Raw genomic sequence first — 21,388 nt, forward strand, 5'->3', positions numbered from 1 at the left:
CAATGATTCGGCATCATCCAGTAATTCAATCACCACCAGACTGTTACTTTTACCAAACGAATTAATTTTTGGTGGTTGTTTAAAGTTAAAGGTGCGATTTTTTCATGAATGTTTTTTTTAAATTTTTAGATCAATCGAAGCAGAACTCTACGCCGAGCCCCTACCTCTTCGCAGTGTGTGATAAGAAAAGATAAAGGCTCATAACTTGTAGAGTTTTGTTCCGATTGGTTTCAAAATTTGACAAAACAAAAAAGTACAAAGAAAAAAAAATATTTAAAAGCGTTAGACCCTACCCGTCCTTTACTGTTATAAATAATCAACAGCAAGTACCGAATGATCCGAAATTCATTTTTAAAATTATTATAACAAAAACTACCAGACCTTGGATATATTCATATCTGAAAAGTCTTTCTTCATAACACCTGTGTCCCATTGGCGGGCTACATAAGTGCGCCCTTCAGAAACGACTGCTAATTTTATTCGCGCTCAAACGGGCTCGTTTGTTGTCAAAAATTTTATCAATGAGTCCCGCGATCGATGTGTCCTAGATTCCTTGCAGATGTTTCACACAATCGAATAGTTTTGTCTTTTAGTATCAATCATTCTAGCATGTTTCAGTGAAACTTCCTACAACGTAGCTGTTAGTAAGTCTGCAGGTTAATTTAAGCATTCAAGTAAAATCAAAAATGGGATGTCAGAAAACTTTTGCTAAGTGAAAGTGCTGCAGACATTGCTTGTTTTGATATGATTTCACCTGGAATCGAGCGAATGGTTGTGTAAAATGAATACTAGTATAGTGCAGTACTTCAAGAGTCCAAAGGCGGACGAGTCCAAAGATGATGCAAAGTCAACGGGAAAGGATGAAGTGTCAGTTAATGAATGTAGTCATGCTGTTAGCCTGGAACCGGAACCTGGTCCCAGTCAGCCGTCCAAAAGCGAAGTAGATCGAATGATTGCCGAGAATATGGCATCGGTGCTGAAGTCTTTGAAGAAGAAACGTAACCATAAATGTAGCAGACGAAGGAAAAATGGAGAGTACCGAGACGGGAAGGAGGGAAAAGAGAAAGGTTAGTAATAGTTAGGTTTTGGTTTAGATGGAATCTTGAATTATTCGATTCGGGTTCCAGGATCGCCCAGGAAGGAATCCAAAGAAACCAGTAAGGAAATTGAGGATGAGCCGACTGAAGAATCTTCGAAGCAACCCAAAGATGACAAAGGAAATAAAGTTAACGCGTTCCAATTGATGATGAGTTCACGTAATAAAGCCATTGGATCAAATTCACCAGGAAAGAATGCTTCCGAAAATGAAGAACTGAATCACGAACAGCGACAGAAGCGAGACGAAAAAATAAAACGTAAAATAAAATTGGAGGAATGGGCAGATAAAAAGGGAGCTGGCAAGCGGAAATTGCAGGAAGCAGCCGAAGAGGAGTTTATCGCTCACCAGATGAATCGTCGAGCCAAGCGAATGAAAAAGTTGCTGAAGAATATGGGACCGGAAGATGCAGACGACTCCGTAGTAGTGGTAGTGGAATCGCCTAAAACGGAGTCTCGTAAACCGAAGCAACGCAAGGGCCCTGAACCAGTGGTTAAGTTGAAGGTGAAAGCAAAACGAGGAAGACCACGACTATCTTCCGAAGACTCAATGCAGTCAAATAAGGAAGCTGGAGTAGCTTTGGAGAAGACTCCCAAGAAGGAAAGTATCGTCGATGATTTTATCGGTAAACTAAACTCTCCCCTCAAGAAACGAGATAGCTTACTCGGATATTTTGATAAGGTGATTTCGCCGAAAAGCACAACTGAAGAGGTAAGAAAAAGAGTACCCTGTAAGACCTGTAAATAATTTAAAATAGAAAATTCTCTTGAAATCGAACCATCTATTTTCCTGCGGTATGTAGTCCCTAATAATCTTGCAGCTTGGAATCAAATGATGGTTAGATTCTAGAAATTCGTAATTCAAGTTAAATCTAAGATTTTTCTTTACTTTTAGGAAACACCGACAGCAAATAGGCGCTCGAGAGGTCGTGGACGGCCACCCGTGGCGTTGTCAGAAGCCAACACCATCGAAGTGATAGTTCCGCTGGAGGAAAAGAACGACCTGCAGGATGAAACGGATGGAACTCCTAACACACCGGCCAGCTCGGGACGACCCCGCAGGCAGTGTGCTAACAAGGTTAAGGACTATGCCGTGTTTGGTGGTACCAGTCCGGAGAAAGAAGCGGCAGCTAGCAAGCGATCGAGCAGGAAATCTGCCATAACTCCACTGAAAATGGTAAATGTTGATGCCCAACAGTCCACGAGTGTCGTTCAGGATCCTCCCGGAACGCCAAAAACAACAAAGAATGTCAAATTGGCTCCCCTGTTCGTGAAAAAACCTGTCGAAGATCCCGAGAAAGTTCGCGCCAGACAAGAATTTCTAATGTCAGGAATTCCAGAAAAAATGCGATTGGAAATCGAGAAGCAGCGCATTTATGAGGATTCAATTCTGAATGAATCGCCGGTGTTTCCTCTGATCAGTCACGTCCAACAGTTGGTGTTTCCTACGGCCGAGAAACGCCTTTCACTGAAAAGTAGTAAAGTTAGGATTCTCGCCGAGTCACCCGGGCGTCCAGTGGTTGAGCGTGACGAGGATGCGTACGCATTTTGTTCTCTCACAGACTGCGATGACACCGAGGTCGAGGAGATTCTGGCCAAACTAGTGGATCAGGGTGATACGGATAAACTGTACAGCTATGACTTGCCGGATGTGGCCAACGTGAAAAGTATCATTCGTGAATGGAAACAGACTTACCGGCACTTTCCGGTGTTCAAATGCTACCGACAGTTTCGTGATATGTACGAAGAGCATGTCGAGATAGGTTCTCCCCCCAGAAGGCTATGTCCGAAACCGATCGACGAGGACAGTATCGAGTTGATTGAAGAGCACGTGCCGAATTTGAACGGAGAGCTTCTTTTCACGGAGAAGTACAAACCGTTGAATTCAGATAATATTTTAGTCAACTGTCAGCCAGCGATTGCCCTGAAGAAGTTTCTTTCCGGTTGGAAAGAGAATCGTTCTTCAAATCCTTGCGATTCAGATGATGATTTTGAGGGTTCGAATTCGAGCGTATCGTCGAATTCGACCTCAATGTGCAACCACGTGGTTCTGGTTGGACCTCCGGGGTGTGGAAAAACGTGCAACGTTTACGCAGTAGCCAACGAAATGAACTATAATGTTTTGGAGTTGAATGCTAGCAGTCGACGGAAGGGTAAAATAATCCTCCAGGAGCTACAAGAGGCAACCCAGAGCCATCAGGTTCGACGGAAGGACGAAACGGGCGATATCTTCAAGAAAGTGCTCTCTCGTAAAGGAAGCAAATCGAAATTGCGCAAAATTTCCACGGATTCCGATCCCGGTTCTTCGAAAAAACTGTCACTGATTCTCGTGGAAGACGCAGATATCGTGTTCGAACAGGACGATGGTTTCGTAGCAGCTATCAATCAACTCATTGCCACCTCGAAACGTCCGATCGTTTTGACCACAACCGATCCAAACTGTGCGCACCTGTCTCGCTACATATCGAATAACGTCATTCGCTATGTCGCTCCCGGAATAGCCAACGTTGCAAAGCTACTTTCCATTCTGTCCATAGTGGAGAAAGTTCATATCGATCAGCAGGATCTTGCTCGTCTCTATGCACTGAACCGTAAGGATTTCCGAAAAACAGTGAACGAATTGCACTTTTTCATCCAAAGCGGTGGGGATCGTGATCAATCATCGCACACATCTACCGTCGCCGATGAACCCGGTGTGCTTCTGGTGCACGAAAGCGATGGCATACAATCGCAACTGACTGACGACGAAGCATCGCGACTGTCGACGGCTTCTTCGACACATTCCGAAGCTGCCGTTTCTCGAAAGCATCGATCGTTGTTTCGATTGTTCAGTCGAAATCAAAACGATCGCCAGCAGCTTATTCGCATGCCACTGGATTTCGATAATCTCTGGTGCAATATGGAACCGGTATTTCGAACCGCACCAGCAACGGTATCGAACGGTGGTGTCAAACGTCGAAAAAAGACTGCGAAAGTGTCGAATCGGTCGCAACAGGAACTGGATGAGTTGGTGTTTTTCTATCAAAATATTTCCACTGCGGCTTTGATTCAACGTGATTCCAAAAGCACCGAAGATCGTCTGGTGCATCACCTGGAGGAGGAAGTCGCTCACGGGCTGGTAGAAGATTCCTGGGAGCGCTGGTTCGAAGGGGACTTGGAAGAGGCGGTGCAACAGAAACGACGGAGTGGAGTTGGCGCAATGTGCTACGATAGTCTGAAACAGTTCGATACGGATGGGCGGTAAGTGAATTTGTTTGCTCGGGTTCTCGGGTAACTGTTTTTAATTCAGGTAATTTTTATTCTGCAGTCAGCTAATCTCCTCTCACATCGGAATCAATGCAATCCGAACCCGGTCGACCTATTGCGACTATGAACCAGTTCTACGAACCATCTGCCGGTACGAGCGTGAACGATCGAAGGCGGAAAGGCGCGGTAGTCGATTTTATCATTATTTCCGCAATTTCCAATACGCCAGCTTGTCGACCGGGGGAACCAGCGGCAACCTGCCAACAAATTTCAGCGTAGACTATTTCGATGAACTCAGCACACGGTTTGAGGTGGAACACATTCCGACGACAATTAGTGCGATCAAAGTGAGGACGGAATCATCGGACGAAAGTCGTTAAAACTATGGCGATTAGGAGGAGAGCAAAAAAAAGTGTTGAAAATTAGGACAATAGAATTACAAATTTATTACTATGGATGTATGATTTGCACAGTGTTATCAGTGCGTGTAGATTAAAGTAGTAGTTAGTGTCTAGTTATTTATTTCACAGTCGTTCAGCGCACATCCTAAATGTAGCACCTCACTTCCATTCGATGTCCCCTAGCGATTAATAAACACAATTAATCATGAACCGAAATCACCGGTTGGTTCTTTTATCGAATCAGAATTGATTGAACATGTCAACTTTTTCCGCTTTGATTTGTTTTACTTGCGACTCGAAACCCGACCTCAGTGCCGGAGGCAGTGGCCCATTCGATTCCCGACGCTTTCGGCTGTCGCGGAGCATGTTCTGTCGCGAGTGCTTGATGAAACTCTGGATGGAGGTAAAAATGGGTTTCAGGTTGGCTTCGGCCTCTTCATCACTTTTGCCTAGGTTTAGGGTTTTGGTGAGCAGATCGATTATACCCAAGCTATTTCCGAAGACATACTTTGTGTATTCTGGAGAGGAAAAGAAATTCAATTCTTTCAACAAAAAAAAAACAGTATAATATAAAAAAATCACTCACGCCCATTAATAGCGGATTTACCGCTCCAGCTAAACTGACAGAGCACCTCGTAGGTTACCAAGGATTCCATCATTTTCTTCACGTTGCGCTGATGTGGCTGGGAGCTATCCACCTCCTGATGGAGCCGAATCATCTGCGACACACGAAAAAAAAACAATAAAATCAAACCGGACAACCGGACGGTACTTACCATTTGTAACAGGAACTGCTCATTGTCGGTACAGTGATCGTTGAGGTCAAGAAAATCGTTCACCGTTCGTATCGGGAGTTCCGGAATTTCGGGGAATGTATCGTTTCCACTTACCAGGGAACCGTTTCCGTTGCTGACAAATGTATTGATGTTTGCATTGGCGGCGTTCGAAGAGCTATGTTCGAATGGTTGCGAAAGTTCGACTTTCGGTGCCGTTTGCATCTGTACTGCTGCTGCTGCAATCGAATTCGGATGATGCGATATCATTTGAATGGGCTGCTGCTGCTGCTGTGGAGGCGAAATTTGCTGCAGTTGACCCATTGATACCGTTTGGGTTTGAACTGTCGGTAGATTACCAATCGGAACCGTTACTATCGGAATGGGTATTACTGTATTAGCGCTACTTGGCGGGTTAGGTTGTGGTTCTGCCTCATCAAATTTGTTAATGAAAATTGCAATTATTTTGGTAAGTCCATCCAATTTCGTTTCCACTCGGTTTAGGTTCTGATTGACAAGATGCACCTCCCGCTGCAGAGATTTGATGCGTTCTTCAATTATCTGATAACGGACATCGTTTTCTGACGGTGCTTGAGTCGCTGGATTCGTCGTGCTTCCATCTACGGTTAGGGAAATATCGGGTTCCAGTTTCATGACGGCGGTACCTTCCTGAAGTTCATAACCCTGGAAAAATCGCTCACTGTCGCCGGTCGCATAATCTTCGTCCTCGCCAGTTTTAGATTGGAAGCTAGAATCCTGCGAATGTTCCATTTCTTGATCCTGGTGATCTTTTGCATGAGTTCGCTGATGCTTGGTTAACCGGTACTGCTCACGGAACGCTTTGTCACAGTTTCCACATTTGAACGGTTTTTCGTCATTGTGAACTTTCAAGTGATAAGAAAGAGTATTCGAACGAGTAAACAGTTTTCCGCAAAAGTTACATTCATAATTGCGTTCGCTTTCGATTTCATTCGGAACGCCCGTCGCACCAACAGCTTCGATTCCGCCAGTTCCATTCATCAGCGCATTTATTGTTTCCTGCAGTAATGGGTCCTCCGTATTCATTATGGCCAACTTAACATCGTCCTCGTGCGGTTGTGCTGTCTGATCCTTGTCAGGTTGGTTCGTTTCATCAGTTTGCTGCTTCGCGTTATCAATCATCAAATCTTGCTGACCCATGACGCAAGATGAACTGGTGGAACTTTCCATCATCAGTAGCTGGGAATTACCGAAACCAGTCTTAATAATCGATGCCGATGTAGCGCCAACTGCACTATTGTGGTCGTCGATTTCCAGCGGTTCAAGTTTTATTTGGGCCATTTATTATTCCTTTTCACCGGAGGAACCATCTTCTCGTCGAACACGTACTGATTTTACTGAACTGAATGAATGTTCACGGCTTAGCCGCCTGCGTACTCTTCTTTTGTTATGTTATCAGTCTAGCGAACTTCCACGTTTCTAGCGATAGCAAATAGTGATAAGAAATTCGTGATCTCAGAATGAAGTAATGGATCGAAGTAAAACCCCGAAAAAGTGATAAGAAATTTTTTTCAAAACAATCAACAGTGCGATGTCAGATTCGTTCGAAAGACTGTCAGAATCAGGGTTGTGATGCACGTATGAGTTTATAAAACACGTTTCTGAAGGGCACACGTTAACAACAGGGTGGCTACGTTGAAATCTGCTATTTTTTGCGAAAAAAATCATTGATTCAGTACCGTACATTCTGGTAACATACACTCAGGCAAATTGAGTAGTGAAAATCATAAGGCAAATCTTATGATGCATCAAAAATCACTAAAATCACCGTTTCAGAAGATTAATATGAAAAATATACCTCTGCAGTATACATCTCATCTATCACTGTTATAGTTTTCATACGAACAACTTATGAATTCCACAGTATATGAGAGAAGTTATGTTTGTCATTGAAATTTCGCACAATGATCCTAAAAATTTCGTATGAATTTCATAAGGCGTTTTATTGGAATTCCAATTTTCGTGACTTCATAAGGCAATCTTATGATTCGCATACAATATTCTTGTGGCTAAAAACCATACGACATCATTATGAAATTCCATATATTTTTTGCCTGAGTGTAGGTATTTGGACGACTTTATTTCTGTATAAAATGTTCAAAACGATGAATGTAAAAATGACCGACATTTCGGTACATTAGTTTTATTTTACAATAATTATGCAAATTTTAACCGGACGATCAGTTTTACGTAAATTTTCATTACAAAATTCTGTTAATAGATATAAAATTCATACGGTAAATCTGGATAGTCGACGAGTACGGTTAAAACCATACTGTCCGTATAGTGAAATTATTTTCCATTAACTGAACTTCTGTGAAAACTGATTGTCATGAAACTAGCTGTCAAACAGTTTTTAGTAAGTATCTTTTTATTAACCAAACGAAAAAAATCTTGAAGAGTTCATCGAATGGATTGAGGTACAGGTGCAAACGTTTTTAAAACAATAGAACAACTAAAAGCCTTTTGTTTACTTATAGGCAGAAAATAATTTTGTATTACTTGTCCACTTGCTGCCTACACAAATCGTTCGAGGGTAATTTCTGGTGGAGTCGACGGATTGTGCAGTGTTTTGGAAGGCGCTCATAATTTCGGTCAGCAAGAACATTTGACCCTTTTTTTGTGGAATAAAACCATAACCACAACAGGTTGGAATTTCCTTCATTCGTTTTTGTGAATTTGTGTTGTTTTTTTAAATTCGAAAATCCACAATTTTAACAAAGAAAAACAAACAAACAAAAAAATTACCGAACAATCAATCAGATCCAATTGGTTTACAGTTTACGGTAGTTGTTTGACAGTTTAGCAATCACAGAACGATCGGTAATCAATTTAATTACCGAACTGATTACCGAAGGTTCAGCTGTTAAAAAATTCGGTAAAAAATTACCGAATTCTGCGAAATTTTCTAAATGTAGATATATTTTACAAAAAAAATCGTTATTAAAATGTGGCAGTTATCTTATACCTACGGATGACAATAAGTTAAGAGGTGGTTGCAATTTGGCAATCATTTAAAAATACATCTCAAGTACCATGTGTTTGTGTATGTAATAAAGTAGACCACTAACTACGTACACATTTAAAAAATTTTACAGAACTCGGTAATTCTATTCATTACTGACCGTTCAGCAATACATTTTTTGTTGAACTGTCAAACAACTACCGAACAGTTGTAAACCAAATAGAATCGTCTAACAAATGATTCGTTAATTATTTTGTTTTTGTTTTTATATTTTAATAAAATTCTGAATTTAAATAGATTTTCGGATTTCAAAAAAACAACACAAATTTTCATTTTACTATTGTGCTTTTCGGATATGGATGTGTTTCACAGGAACGAGTGATATAAATTAGAGCCAGGGGCTGTGGTTTTATTGCCCTACACACTTAATTTCCTTTACCGAACTATTTTTACCGACTTTTACTCAGCTGAACGTACCGCAATCAGTTCAGTAATCTATTTATTAACGAACGTTCCGTAAAACTGAATTTTGTTCGAGCTATCATTTTTCACTATACTGATCAGTAATATGTGATGAGAATTCGGTAATATTATACTGTTTAGTCAGCAAGGGAAGATAACCGAACGTATTCTCAAAAACGATCAATTAGTTCAGTTATTCGTACAGTTCAGTACAGTATGAAATCAATATTGAACATTTACTTTAATGTTTGAAATTTCGGAAAACACACGCCAAAACAATTGAAATTCAAATGCATTTTATTATTTATTTAATACATAAATATTTTTCTATAGAATTAAATAAAAACTTTGTCGAAAACATTCCCCAGTTGTTGTAAGCGTTCCGATTCCAAACAGTTTATCTGCAAACCGTGCTCTTACAGTTAAACACTACAAAGCACTGGCACAACAATCCGAAGCAATACAGAATGTCGCCCTTTACTGGAATTAAGTGATCGCGCCCACAAATAGCTCGACCATCAGTTTTATGAATTACATTTGAAAATCTGGATTTATTTCGGGAAACGGGTCATCAACCTGAAATAACACAAATTCAATATAAATTTAAATATAATTTATACATTTTAATAGTCATTGCGGATATGTAAAGAGACATGACGTCCAAGCTTTTCTACATAATCTAAAACTGCCTTCCGACAGAAAAAAAAAAACAATTACATCTATTTATAGTTAAGATGAAATGTTGTAGAAAGAATTATATTACCTACTGAATAGTTCGAATAACGAAGCTTCCATACATTGAAATTTGTTCAAAATTGTCTCCAATTTACTCAATCACAATTCAACTACAATACAAAATGGCGTGCTAGGTGTTTGCGTATAACAATTGGATGCTTCAATTTTTACCGAACGACTCGTTAAAAGTTGATGAACTGCTGATCGTTCCGTACTATTTCTGTCAAACTTACCGAATTATTTCAAAATGCAAAATGTTCGGTACAAAATCACCAAGTTTTCGGTACATGTATTTTAGATAACCGAATTGCGGGAAAAACTTATGCGGAATACGTCAATTTTTATAAGAATAGCAAAAAATTCGGTTATTTAGATTAAGTTGATGATTTTTTCCGCAAAAATATTACCGAACTGAAAACCCAAAAATAAGTGTGTACATATCCACGAAAAAAGGAAAATATATTTATTAGAAACAACCGGTAAAAATTGAAAAAAAATGCGACTTAATGTCTCGGTTGACCGGAATAATGAGCGCCTTCCAGAATACAGCACAATTCGTCGAGTCCACCAGAAGTTATCTTCGAACGATAAGTGTTGGCAGCAAGTGGACATAGTGATATGAAATTACTTTCTTTCTATAAGTAAAAGAAATAGCTTCGAAAAGTCCTAATGTTTTAAAAACATGTGCACCGGTACCTCAATCCATTCGACGAACCCCTCAAGATTTTTTTTTAGTTTAGTTAATTAAAATACACTTACTGAAAATTTCAATAACTAAGACCCGGCGAACGGCCATAACTACGGTAAAGCCTGGTATATATAAACGATATATATTTTTTTAAACTGACAGCTAGTTTTCACGACAATCATTAATAACAGAAGTTCGGTAATTGGAAGACAATTTTTCCATTCGGACAGTATGGTTTTTACCGTACTCAGTGACTAGTCAGATTTACTGTATAAATTGTAATACTTACTTACTTGCGTACTTTTCTCTAAATAAGATTCATATGAAAGATCCTACTTCTTTTTTAGAATGCAGTTTAATTTTATAACGATGCGACTTCCTGTTCTGGAATTATTGGATGATATGGGCACTACCAAGTTTCAAATGAAAGGCTCTACTTCCCTATACAATGCTATTTTATTTTATTCGGATACGACTTCTGGTTACGAAATTACATGGTAATTGGAAGACCAAAAACTCCAAAACGGAGCTCGTTCCATTCTCTCAGTGATGACTGAACCGAAGTTCACAAACTTAGGAACAAAAGAAATGTCTTATGGGTCTATATAATGCTGTTAAATTTCATACGGATCTTACTTCCTGCTACGGAACTTCAGGGTGAAGTATTTAAAAAAATTTAAAACCGTTATTTACGGCGCCGATGAAAGACAACATAACGAATTCTTCTTATTTTGAGTATCCAGAAACTGTTTCAATTAGCAGGTTGTGATAGATTATGTCGCATAATTTTTTGGGTATTAAATTATGGTTCTAATTGGCACCTTAGAGAATTTTGATGTCGATTATTTCATTTCGGATTCAATGTTTCAGTAAAAGAAGCTATCAAAATGTTGTACGCGATTAATTTCTGACATCCCAGATGGACCAAATTGTATAATTCGCTAAGATATTAAGCACTGATAGGATATAAATGATTTTAAACACTGTTGCGAATAAAACACTGTGAAAATTGCAAAATGACTAATAAAATTATCCTAGTTTTGCACTACACTGCTGTTTTAATTTTCGTTTTACAAAGAAGCAATCTTTATAGTTCTTTAGGTAACATTTAGAGCCATTAGAACGGCTGATTTTATATAATGTTGTCCACTTTTCGTTTTCTATCTCTCCAATGCAAACGACCAGAAGCTCTGTTGCATGATGCAATCGCTCTTGTTTGAGCTTTGTGTACAAACCGCAACACAGCCGTTCGCAGTGCCAAATGATGCCAAACTGGTTCAATGCGTCTTCTTGCTCTTTTAACCACGCAGAAGATGCGCTCTTCGATGCTACTGTTTGAATGCGTCTGCTTCCATCCAACGCACAAGAAGAAATGATCGATTTTCGACCACGGTTCCCCTTTAATAAAGTTCAGTTGAAGATATGTGCCTCACTACCTTAAAATCGTCGTCCTTGCGCGAAAAACCCAAGCGGAAGTAAAGAGTTTTCTGCATTGTTTTCAAATTTTGAGAATACTTAATTTTTTAGTGGTTTGTGGTTATCTCACACTGTTCAAAATATTATCCTGAATTCCTGATCATATTTTTGAAGAATTATGTTGCTACCATTAATACAAGTCGAGATAGTCACGATTAAGTTCTGCCCATTCTTCCATATGGCAAATTTTGAAAAGGCGCCCCATAGTAAAATAAGTCGTATTCACGGCAAAAAACTCGTTTTGTTGTTTGCGTTACTCACACCATTATATCTCCGGAACCGGAAGAGACAGCCAATTGATCTTCAAACATGCACACACAGACATTTTCCGGTATCGCCAAGCTGAACCGACTAGTATATAACACTTGGGGTCTCCGAAGCTCCGATCAAAACTCAGTTTCTCTAGTAATTCTATTACCTTTCTATAGAGAAAGGGAAAACTGTAGATTAAAGAAAATATTTACAAAATTTTATTTCAATTGAAGTAGTTTTCAAATCGCTTTCATTATTGGTGATTCGCGCTTATAGTAAACAGAACTTTTTCTTGTCCGCAACTGCAAATCGCTTACCAAAGCTAAATTTTTAGCGCACTTTACACAAAAAGGAATTTATATCTGTTGGGAGCATCTCCTCAATACGTGGTCAGTTAATTGTTTAGTTGTATGCATTCAGTAGTATAGTTACAAATGCATTAAGTTCATCTCTGGTCCAATTTTGAGTCATGTTATGTTAATTCAACAACAAAATGCATTGATCTAAAATAGTATCGGGCATCGGGTATGCTTAACGGTTCATAGTAAATCGTGAATATGAGCATAACCAAGAACACACACCGTAAAATTATTACTAATACGGCTTCATCGAACAGCCCGCTTGATCGTGATGTTTATAGATTGATTCGTGTTCCACAGACAAACTGATGTTACACTTAAAATATTTTTTTTTAATTTTTTCACAACTCATATGTAGATGAATGCATCCTTTCGCATGTGCCGCTTACCAGATTGAATATCTTAGCCAAGTCGGAAGAATGTACAAATTCAAAGCTAACGTATTTTAATTTTAGTACTGAAACATGCTTCTAAGTGCTCGCAACTCGAAAGGGTCGAAAAAAGTCCGCCGGCACTATCAGTTTATCTGTGCTACAACCAAATCATAGTCAGGTAGCAGTTATCTCTTCCGACTAGCATCAGCGATACAATTGAAAATCGGTAAAATCTATTCTGTTCTCCGGTGTAATGTGAAAGGCCGGCGGCACGTACGTACTTATCCGGCGCGTCGGACGCGCGGTGACGTTTCAGTGTTTATGGCTCTCGAGTCATCGACTCAAGTGAACTGCATTGATACACGTATAATATATAAGAGGTTGTTGGGCAACAGAAACAAGTTCTTAACCGAAAAGTAACTTGAAAGAGAAGGATACCTACTTCATTATAGGAATGGTGACCAAGACGGACTTCACCCTACAGGAGGTAGCACTTAGGGACGGGAAAAATGGCAACCCAACGTGGATTATCATTCGTGATTCGGTGTACGATGTGACGGATTATTTAAACGAGGTAGTTGAAATGTGAATTATTTGGTATAGATTGCACGCATGAGAATAATTGGACAATTTGAAACAAATTGCAAAATCGGTTTAGGTGATAAAACAATTTTTAAAATTTGTTTAGATACTTGGTTAAAATGTGAAGGTTCGATGTTTTTTGAGTTTTACGATTCACTTTCTATTAGAGCATAGCAATTCAAATTGAATAGCAAGTGTATCACATCAGTTGAACTTACACCGTTAGACAGACTTAAAGATTGCTGTATTTGAGTAACTAATAGCTTAAGTGACAGGGCTAATTGCATAGTAATATGAACTTCAATATTAGCAGTTGTTTACTGACAAGTGTGAGAAAATTAAAAATTATATTGAACTCTCAGTGAAAAATGGTTTGCCGTAATAACCAATAACCATGACCATGACTATTCATTAAAGCTAGTACCTTTTTGCAGCACCCTGGCGGTGGTGAGTTAATATCAGATTTCGCTGGAAGGAATGGAACCAAAGACTTTGACGATTTCGGCCACTCCTCTACAGCAATGGATCTACTTAAGAAATTTAAAATTGGAGAACTGAATGAGGTGAGTCTAAGCAATAATCTTTTTTGTAGTCATTTTCGTCTTAGTTTGAAAGTCCCCGTGGTAACTGTTGAAAAATTAGAACTAGACGAACAGATAAACCCGCTGACTAATTAAAGTGTTTCTAAATCTTAATTCTAAATCTTTTAATATTGGATTGTTCGACGCACCCTGGTGGTACGATTGGCATCTGCATAAATTATATATTTTTCGACCGTTCAAGCAATGGTCATATCTTTCCTCATGCGGCTGCTTCAACATAAGGAAACTGTTTCGAAAGAATATAACATATCTTATTTTAAGAAAAGTCAAATTACTGTTTTTTTTAGAATTCTAGACTAGAATTATATTTGTATTGAATGTAACGAAATTTAAAAGGGATTGGATTGAATTAACATTTTAAAATTAATATACTTTTCTCTTCTATTCATATTAAAATGTTAATATAATGTTCAAAATTAATATGATTCTGAAACACTAGGTCAGTGTTTAGACTAAAAATGAAGTTTTGGCAATCATTTTACCAGTTATATCCGCTAATTTTGCTTGCATGTAAACTTTACACAACACGACCTTTTTCACATGTTACTTTCGTAATAATGTAATAATTTGATTTCAAAAAGATAAAATTAATTTAACGTGTATACGTCAAGGATAAATTTTTTAAATATTACCATTTAATTCTGTTATTATTACCATTTAATTGTTGTTATAAGTTATACTTATAACAGAATTAAATGGTAATATTAAAAAAATTATCCTTGTAAAATCATTCTGTTCAAACACTCAAACGAAAAGTTAGTGTATACGTCGTCAATAATAACTAGTATTTCGGCACAAGAGTTTTAAATTTTTACCGGACGATCAGTTATACACAAGTTTTATTACAGAATAAACATGCAATTCATACGGTCGCCGAGTACAGTAACAATCATACCATCCGAATATGAAAATTAATTTTTCATTAAGGGGCGGGTAGGGTCTAACCCTTTTGAAAAATCATTTATTTTTTTCTTTGTATTTTCTTATAGTAAGCTATAAGCCTATCGGAATAAAACTCAGCAAGTTATGGGCCTTTATTATATGCTCATCTCATACTGCAAAGAAGTAAGAGCTCGGCGCACAGGCCCAAGATTTCTGCTTCGATTGACTTAAGAACTTGACAAAACATTCTTGAAAAAGTTCATTACAACAAATTATATATTAAGAAAAAATATGATTTTTTGAAAATGTTAGACCCTATGGGCTCTTGAGTAATAAATTGTTTCCTTCGATTTTATAGGTTTTGAAAGTCCAGGTCCATCGTCATTCAAAAACTACAGCAACAACTTTTTTCAAATTTTGCACACACTTTCTACACACTTAAAAAAAAACCCTGTTATTTTACATCTTATTAGATACACATAACTGGAGCGTCGCAGTTAACGCAAATTTACATCGAAGAACATTTAATATTGTGTCTAAGACTCTATGACATGAAATTAATTAAATTAAAAAAAGGAATACTGATAGCAACTACCGCGACTTGAACCGAAAATCATTGGATCGCAAGGATGTCTGTTAATCGACTGAGCCACAGAAGCATGCATCTGCTTGGCTGGTTAAAAGTGCATTTAAATTTACACAGTCGAACCTGCTAGCAGAACGCAAGTTACAATCGAAACCAGTAAAATTCAAGCTCATCTAACATTAAGTCATTACAAATAAATTTTTCCGTCATTTGACAAATTAGGTCTTTATGAATTACATCGTATGAGAGATTAAGTCACCTGTAAAATTCAATTTTTTTTGGAGTGTACATATGAAAAACCAGACCCCAACGTTTTCCTTTTCGTTGTTTGTTACTTTGGGGAGGTTTTACAGCTACAAAATGGCGAATTTTTTCGTGAAAAATCGTAGTTTTGACTTTAAACAACCACCAAAAATTCAAAAAATATAAAAAATCAAACAGAAACGTTGGGGTCTAGAAAAACTTTTACTCTAACTATACTGCTTTGGTTTGTTCACTTCTGATTAGTCTGCGCTGAGATACAGTGGACGCCGCAAATCATGATTTTCAAGAAGCGTTCTCAAAAACACCTCTTCACTCAATATATTTATTTTATTTCTCAATATTTTTCCACGAAAAAATTACAAAATGTTGTTCGAATGATGCTTTTTATTATGCAAAACATTTGAATTTATTTTGTTGAATAACAATTCTGCAAAAAAAAATTACTTCCAAATAATCGAATTTCTCGTTCTGAAACGTTGCTAACAATAAACTGTCAAAGTTGGGATTCGATCAGTGGCGCGACATGTGTCGGTAAGTTAAGCCCGTATTCGAGCGAGTTACGCTGCGGTACGCTCCGCGGGTGCGGGTCGTGATTGAAAAATTCACTGCTCCGAAAGTATTAATCTTTCCACTCTGAAACTTTGCACAATGGAGTTAAACCCCTAAGGCTCCTTTTTTCATCTAAAAAAAAGAAAAAAAATGTTTTATTTGTTTATTAATTTACTTTATTAATTAGTTTTATTAATTTACTTTTTTCATTATATTAACTTTGAAGGTTGTTTAATGGAATCGTTTATTTGAAAGCTAAGGAAAAGAAGCACATTTCATGACTTGGACGAATTTTTGTATCTTTATTAGATTTTACAGTTTACTTTTTTGTAAACTTGAAACTTCAACAAATCATATCCCGAAAATTCCACGCACCATATTGAAATAAAAAAATACGTTTAGATGCAAAAAAATATTTTGGGTGGCGGATTTTGCGTGGGATGCCCCATATATAAAAATGGATGTAAGTTTGTATGTTTGTAACGCCATAACTTCGAAACTGCTGAATGGATTGCCACCAAACTTAATACAAATACTTCTTGCATTTCAGAGATGATTTAAGGGGCGGGTAGGGTCTAATACTTTTGAAATATCATTTATTATTTTCTTTGTATTTTCTCATAGTAAAACATTTCAAGAATATTCTGTGAAATTTTCAAGCCTCTCGGAGAAAAACTCGGCAAGTTAGGGGCCTTGATCTTTGCTTATCTCATACCGCGAAGAAGTAAGAGCTCGGCACACAGGTCCAAGATTTCTGCTTCGATCGACTTCAAAACTTGACAAACATTCTTGAAAAGTTTCATTATGAAAGAATACAAAAGAAAAAATATGATTTTGTGAAAATGTTAGACCCTACGAGCTCCCTTGAGTAATAAATCGTTTCCATTGATTTTATAGACAAAAAATTTTGAATGCGTTTTTCTCGAAAGCAGGTTTTGAAAGTCCGTGTCCATCGTCATTTAAAAACTACGAAACCAATTTTATTCAAATTTTTCACACACTTTCTACATATAAAAAACCAGACCTCAACGTTTTCCTTTTCCTTGTTTGGTGCTTTGGGGAGGTTTTACAGCTACGAAATGGCGATTTTTTTTCATGAAAAATCGTAGTTTTCACTTTGAACAACCACCAAAAATTCAAAAAATTCAAAAAAATAATAAAACAGAAAAACATTTACTCTATCTATACTGCTTTGATTTGTTGACTTCTTATCAGTCTGCGCTGAGATACAGTGGACACCGCAAACCATGATTTTTAAGAAGCGTTCTCAAAAATAACCTCTTCACCGACTTATTTCTCAATATTTTTCCACGAAAAAATTACAAAATGTTGTTCGGATGATGCTTTTTATCACGCAAAAATTAGAATTTATTTTGTTGCACGATAACTCTGAAAAAAAATTCTCAAAATTGATGATATTTTTCATCATTTAGACCCTACCCCTCATATAGGGGAGGGAACGTAGCAAGTGTCATAAATAAGGGGGGGGGTCATGGAAAAATTCATATAACATGACAAGAATCGACACGTTTTAAAGACCATAGAAACATTTTGCATACCTCAGATATGACTATACGGGGGGTGGATGTAGCAAGTGCCTTCAAAAAGGGGGGCGTAATGTTTAAAATGGCATAACTTCGAAACTACTGAACGGATTGCCACCAATCTTGGCACATATACTTCTTGCTTTTCTGAGAAGGTCATAAGGGTATTTTAATGGGGAAGGGAGCGTAGTAAGTGTCCTTAACCCCCCTGGTCATGAAAAAATTTGTCTAATTTGACGAGAATCGATACTTTTTTTAGACCATAGAAACAGTTTGCATATACATATTAGATATGATTGTATGGGGGGTGGATGCGGCAAGTGCCTTTAAAAAGGGGAGTGTAATGTTTGTAATGGCATAACTCCGAAACTACTTAACGGATCGCTATCAAACTTGGCATATGTACTGCTTGCTCTTCAGAGATGGTTATAAGAATAGTTTTATAGGGAGAGGGAGTGTAACAAGTGACATTAACCAGGAGGGGTCATGAAAAAATATCTAATTTGACGTGTATCGGTACTTTTTGAAGACCATAGATCCTTTTTCACAACTTAGATATGCTTATAAGGATATTCTGTGCGGAGGGAGTGTAGCAAGTGCCTCTAAAAAAGGGAGTGTAATGTTTGTAACGGTATAACTCCGGAACTATTGCACGAATTGCTATAAAATTTGGTACAGTTATTTCTTGCTCTTCAGAAATAGTCATAACGGTATTTATAAGGGGAGAAAGCGTAGCAAGAATCATTAACAATGGAAAAAAATCATAAAAATTTACAAGAATTGATAATTTTTGAAGACCATGCAAATATTTTCCATATGGGGGGTGGATGTAGCAAGTGCCTTCAAAAAGGGGGATGAAACGGCATAACCCTGAAACTACTGAACGGATTGCTATCACACTTGGCATAGATGCGTTTTGCTCGTCAGAGATAGTTGAAGCGTTATTTTATGGGGGAGGGAGCGTAGCAAGTATCCTTAACAGGGGTCATGAAAAAATTCATTTAATTTAACAAGAATCGATACTGTTTTGAAGACCATACGTACTTTTTGCAACTTAGATATGATTATAAGGGTATTCGTGTGGGGTGGATGTAGTACGTGCCTCTAAAAATGGGATGTAATGTTTGTAACGGCATAACTCCGGAACTACTGAACGGATTGCTATCAAATTATTTGGCCCAGATACTTATTGCTCTTCAGAGTTGATCATTATGACATTTTCAGGGAGGAAAGCGTGTAGCAAGTGTCTTTAACATTGGGGGAGGGGGTCAGTGACAAAATTTATATAATTTGAAGAGAATCGACATTTAGACTAGAAAGTGGGGTTTTTGAAAATAAATTTTCATTTCCCGTTTTTTTGTAAAACAAGAGAGTGGCAAGAATTTTATGGTCGTAGTAGATTGTATTGCTGTTTTTGATTTAAATGCAACGCAATTTTCTCTAAATAATTTCAAAAGATCTGGTTCCATTTTACGGGGAATTCAAAGAACTAAGGGGAAATAATCTTTATCTACCTATGAATGCGGATTTAAGTCTCAGCATAACTACGAAACAACTAAACGAATCGCCACCAAGTTTAGCAACTGTACCAAAGGTGGGAATCGATATTTTTTGAAAAGCACAGATACTTTCTACACTACTCAGGGAAATCGTGGAGGAGATCTGTAGTAAGTTCACTAACAAAAAGGAAGTTAAATCAAAACAGATTATAAGCTAATTTTAATGGTGAGAGAGTGGAGTAAGTGACCCGAACATGGTACTTCTTTACGAGTACAGTATCGTTCTAGCAACTAAGTGAGATTCACTAAAAATATCTCTCGGAATCCCATTCATTCAGTTTTATTTATTTGTTTTTTTTATTGTTAATTCCAGAGTGATCGTGCTAAAGCTAAGAAGAAAGGCACCGAACGTGTCCCAGACGACGAATCCATCCTTCCGGATAAGCAAAGAAGTAAACGACGAAAGTTTATTTTCTGCGGTTGATCCAAAGAACTAGGGTTAAAATTAGTAATGATAACATTCAGGATCCATATTCATATCATATACTGTTAGGAATTAGTTAAACAAATTAATTTAAAAATAACCCCCTGAAAGCTACTTTGTGCTATGAAAACTAATTGAAAATACATAATTCTAAACTGTTTATATACCTTACCTCATATTGTTGCGGTTTCCGATTAAAACTCAGCTCACTAAGCTTTACTACGTTAATGGATTCGGCCACTTAATTTTGGGCCGCCACTTTCCAGTTTCTCTCCTCATGAAAACGCAAGTTGTCCGAATCTTTTATTGACATTCTCCGGGGTTAGAAAGAACAAATCAAACACACTTGTTTCTATAGGGATGCAAACAGAAGAAACTACATTTTTCCAAAACAATCACAAATACAGAATGATGTTCCTTCTACGTAATCATGAAATAAATCGGTCGTATTTTTCTTTGCATTGCTGTCGACAATGCACAGTGTTCCGAAACGGGAAATTAGCAACACAAACATATTTTCGCTATTGAATATTATCTTTTTTTGTAGTAAGTGTCTTCACAACAGTCTCCACTGGCGCATTTTTTTATGTAAAAGATCATTAGGGTGGTCCATGTTTGGATATAAATCTGAATTAAAACTTTCCTTCAAGCCAATTATCGTATGTTTGAGCCCCGATCTGGAAGTATTCTTAGTGTCAGTAATGTCATGTTATGCTATTATGCTAGTCATGCAATGATTCTGAACGTTGAGAATTGGCTGCGAAGTCTGTTGAAACAGAATGAATCAATTCCTCAAAAGAAATATAATACCAAGCCTTTGCTTTGGTTTGTACGGGCATGTCGGTTCTACTTGATTACATGATGTCACCCCTGATAAAAATCATGCAGCACTCGATGATCAAGGACGTTCAGCATCTTGAAAGGGAAAAATCAACAGAACTCCGACAAAAATCATTGCCTCTCATGCAAAGCGAACGGCGCATAAACATCTACAGAGAGCTGATGAGCATAAAATCCTTTTCCACGCTACAAACGAAACGTACAGAATGCAAGTCGATTGAATACTAATTTCGTTTGTGTTAAGAGGCTCAGTTTAAATAGTCGAGTCCATTCTATGCGAAATGTAAAGATATTAATTGTATATGTAATCGTCGTCTTTATTAGGGTAAGCTATGTGTACAGCTTGGTAAGCACGGAAAATTATACATTGTTCGTTATTTATTAAAGTTTCGACCACCAAATATCTCAAATATATAGTTTTATCTATTCGAACCGATGCAAGCTGACCACTGTTTGCACGTTTTTTTTTTTCGTATTTTGAATTCGCATTCCTATATAGATTTCAAAGAGTAGTCTTACGTCAAAACGTGCTCAACCGGTGCAGTGAATAATAGTACGCACAGGCACATTTATTTAGATTTGGATCTTCCAAATGCCAATTTTCGGGAAGTAAGGGGAACCAATGGCTTCTAGAAAATCTAATTTTTGCTCTTCAGGAGGCGAACAGTTTTGCTCTCTGAGAATTTGCTCT

The 21,388-nt window shown here is 37.6% G+C and overlaps 3 protein-coding genes across 3 annotated transcripts; 2 read left to right on the forward strand and 1 right to left on the reverse strand.

Moving 5' to 3' along the window:
• The first annotated feature begins 527 nt into the window (after window positions 1–527).
• On the forward strand, window positions 528–4,958 carry LOC131435709 (enhanced level of genomic instability 1). Its single transcript, XM_058603863.1, has 4 exons — window positions 528–1,067; window positions 1,128–1,807; window positions 1,991–4,335; window positions 4,403–4,958. Exons 1-4 carry the CDS (start codon window positions 782–784, stop codon window positions 4,719–4,721), a joined length of 3,630 nt encoding a protein of 1,209 aa, XP_058459846.1. The 5' UTR covers window positions 528–781; the 3' UTR covers window positions 4,722–4,958.
• On the reverse strand, window positions 4,942–7,091 carry LOC131435710 (zinc finger protein rotund-like). Its single transcript, XM_058603864.1, has 3 exons — window positions 5,519–7,091; window positions 5,329–5,461; window positions 4,942–5,260 (listed from the first exon to the last, which is right to left on the reverse strand). The coding sequence occupies exons 1-3, from the start codon at window positions 6,833–6,835 to the stop codon at window positions 4,983–4,985; spliced, it is 1,728 nt and encodes a 575-aa protein (XP_058459847.1). The 5' UTR covers window positions 6,836–7,091; the 3' UTR covers window positions 4,942–4,982.
• Window positions 7,092–13,283: 6,192 nt separating this feature from the next.
• LOC131438253 (cytochrome b5) lies at window positions 13,284–20,303 on the forward strand. The gene is made up of 3 exons (XM_058608126.1): window positions 13,284–13,439; window positions 13,882–14,010; window positions 19,747–20,303. Exons 1-3 carry the CDS (start codon window positions 13,320–13,322, stop codon window positions 19,855–19,857), a joined length of 360 nt encoding a protein of 119 aa, XP_058464109.1. The 5' UTR covers window positions 13,284–13,319; the 3' UTR covers window positions 19,858–20,303.
• The last annotated feature ends 1,085 nt before the right edge of the window (window positions 20,304–21,388 follow it).

Source organism: Malaya genurostris, chromosome 3 (assembly GCF_030247185.1).
Source record: "Malaya genurostris strain Urasoe2022 chromosome 3, Malgen_1.1, whole genome shotgun sequence".
Lineage (NCBI taxonomy): Eukaryota > Metazoa > Arthropoda > Insecta > Diptera > Culicidae > Malaya > Malaya genurostris.

Bases quoted from the DNA above. Each gene is read 5' to 3' on its own strand.
- LOC131435709 (XM_058603863.1), top strand. From the start codon at position 782: ATGAATACTAGTATAGTGCAGTACTTCAAGAGTCCAAAGGCGGACGAG. The intron at 1,068-1,127 runs GTTAGTAATAGT...TTCGGGTTCCAG, and splicing joins GAAGGAGGGAAAAGAGAAAG to GATCGCCCAGGAAGGAATCC. The intron at 1,808-1,990 runs GTAAGAAAAAGA...CTTTACTTTTAG, and splicing joins CGAAAAGCACAACTGAAGAG to GAAACACCGACAGCAAATAG.
- LOC131438253 (XM_058608126.1), top strand. From the start codon at position 13,320: ATGGTGACCAAGACGGACTTCACCCTACAGGAGGTAGCACTTAGGGAC. The intron at 13,440-13,881 runs GTAGTTGAAATG...ACCTTTTTGCAG, and splicing joins TGACGGATTATTTAAACGAG to CACCCTGGCGGTGGTGAGTT. The intron at 14,011-19,746 runs GTGAGTCTAAGC...TGTTAATTCCAG, and splicing joins AAATTGGAGAACTGAATGAG to AGTGATCGTGCTAAAGCTAA.
- LOC131435710 (XM_058603864.1), bottom strand. From the start codon at position 6,835: ATGGCCCAAATAAAACTTGAACCGCTGGAAATCGACGACCACAATAGT. The intron at 5,462-5,518 runs GTAAGTACCGTC...CGTGTGTCGCAG, and splicing joins AGCAGTTCCTGTTACAAATG to ATGATTCGGCTCCATCAGGA. The intron at 5,261-5,328 runs GTGAGTGATTTT...TTTCCTCTCCAG, and splicing joins TAAATCCGCTATTAATGGGC to AATACACAAAGTATGTCTTC.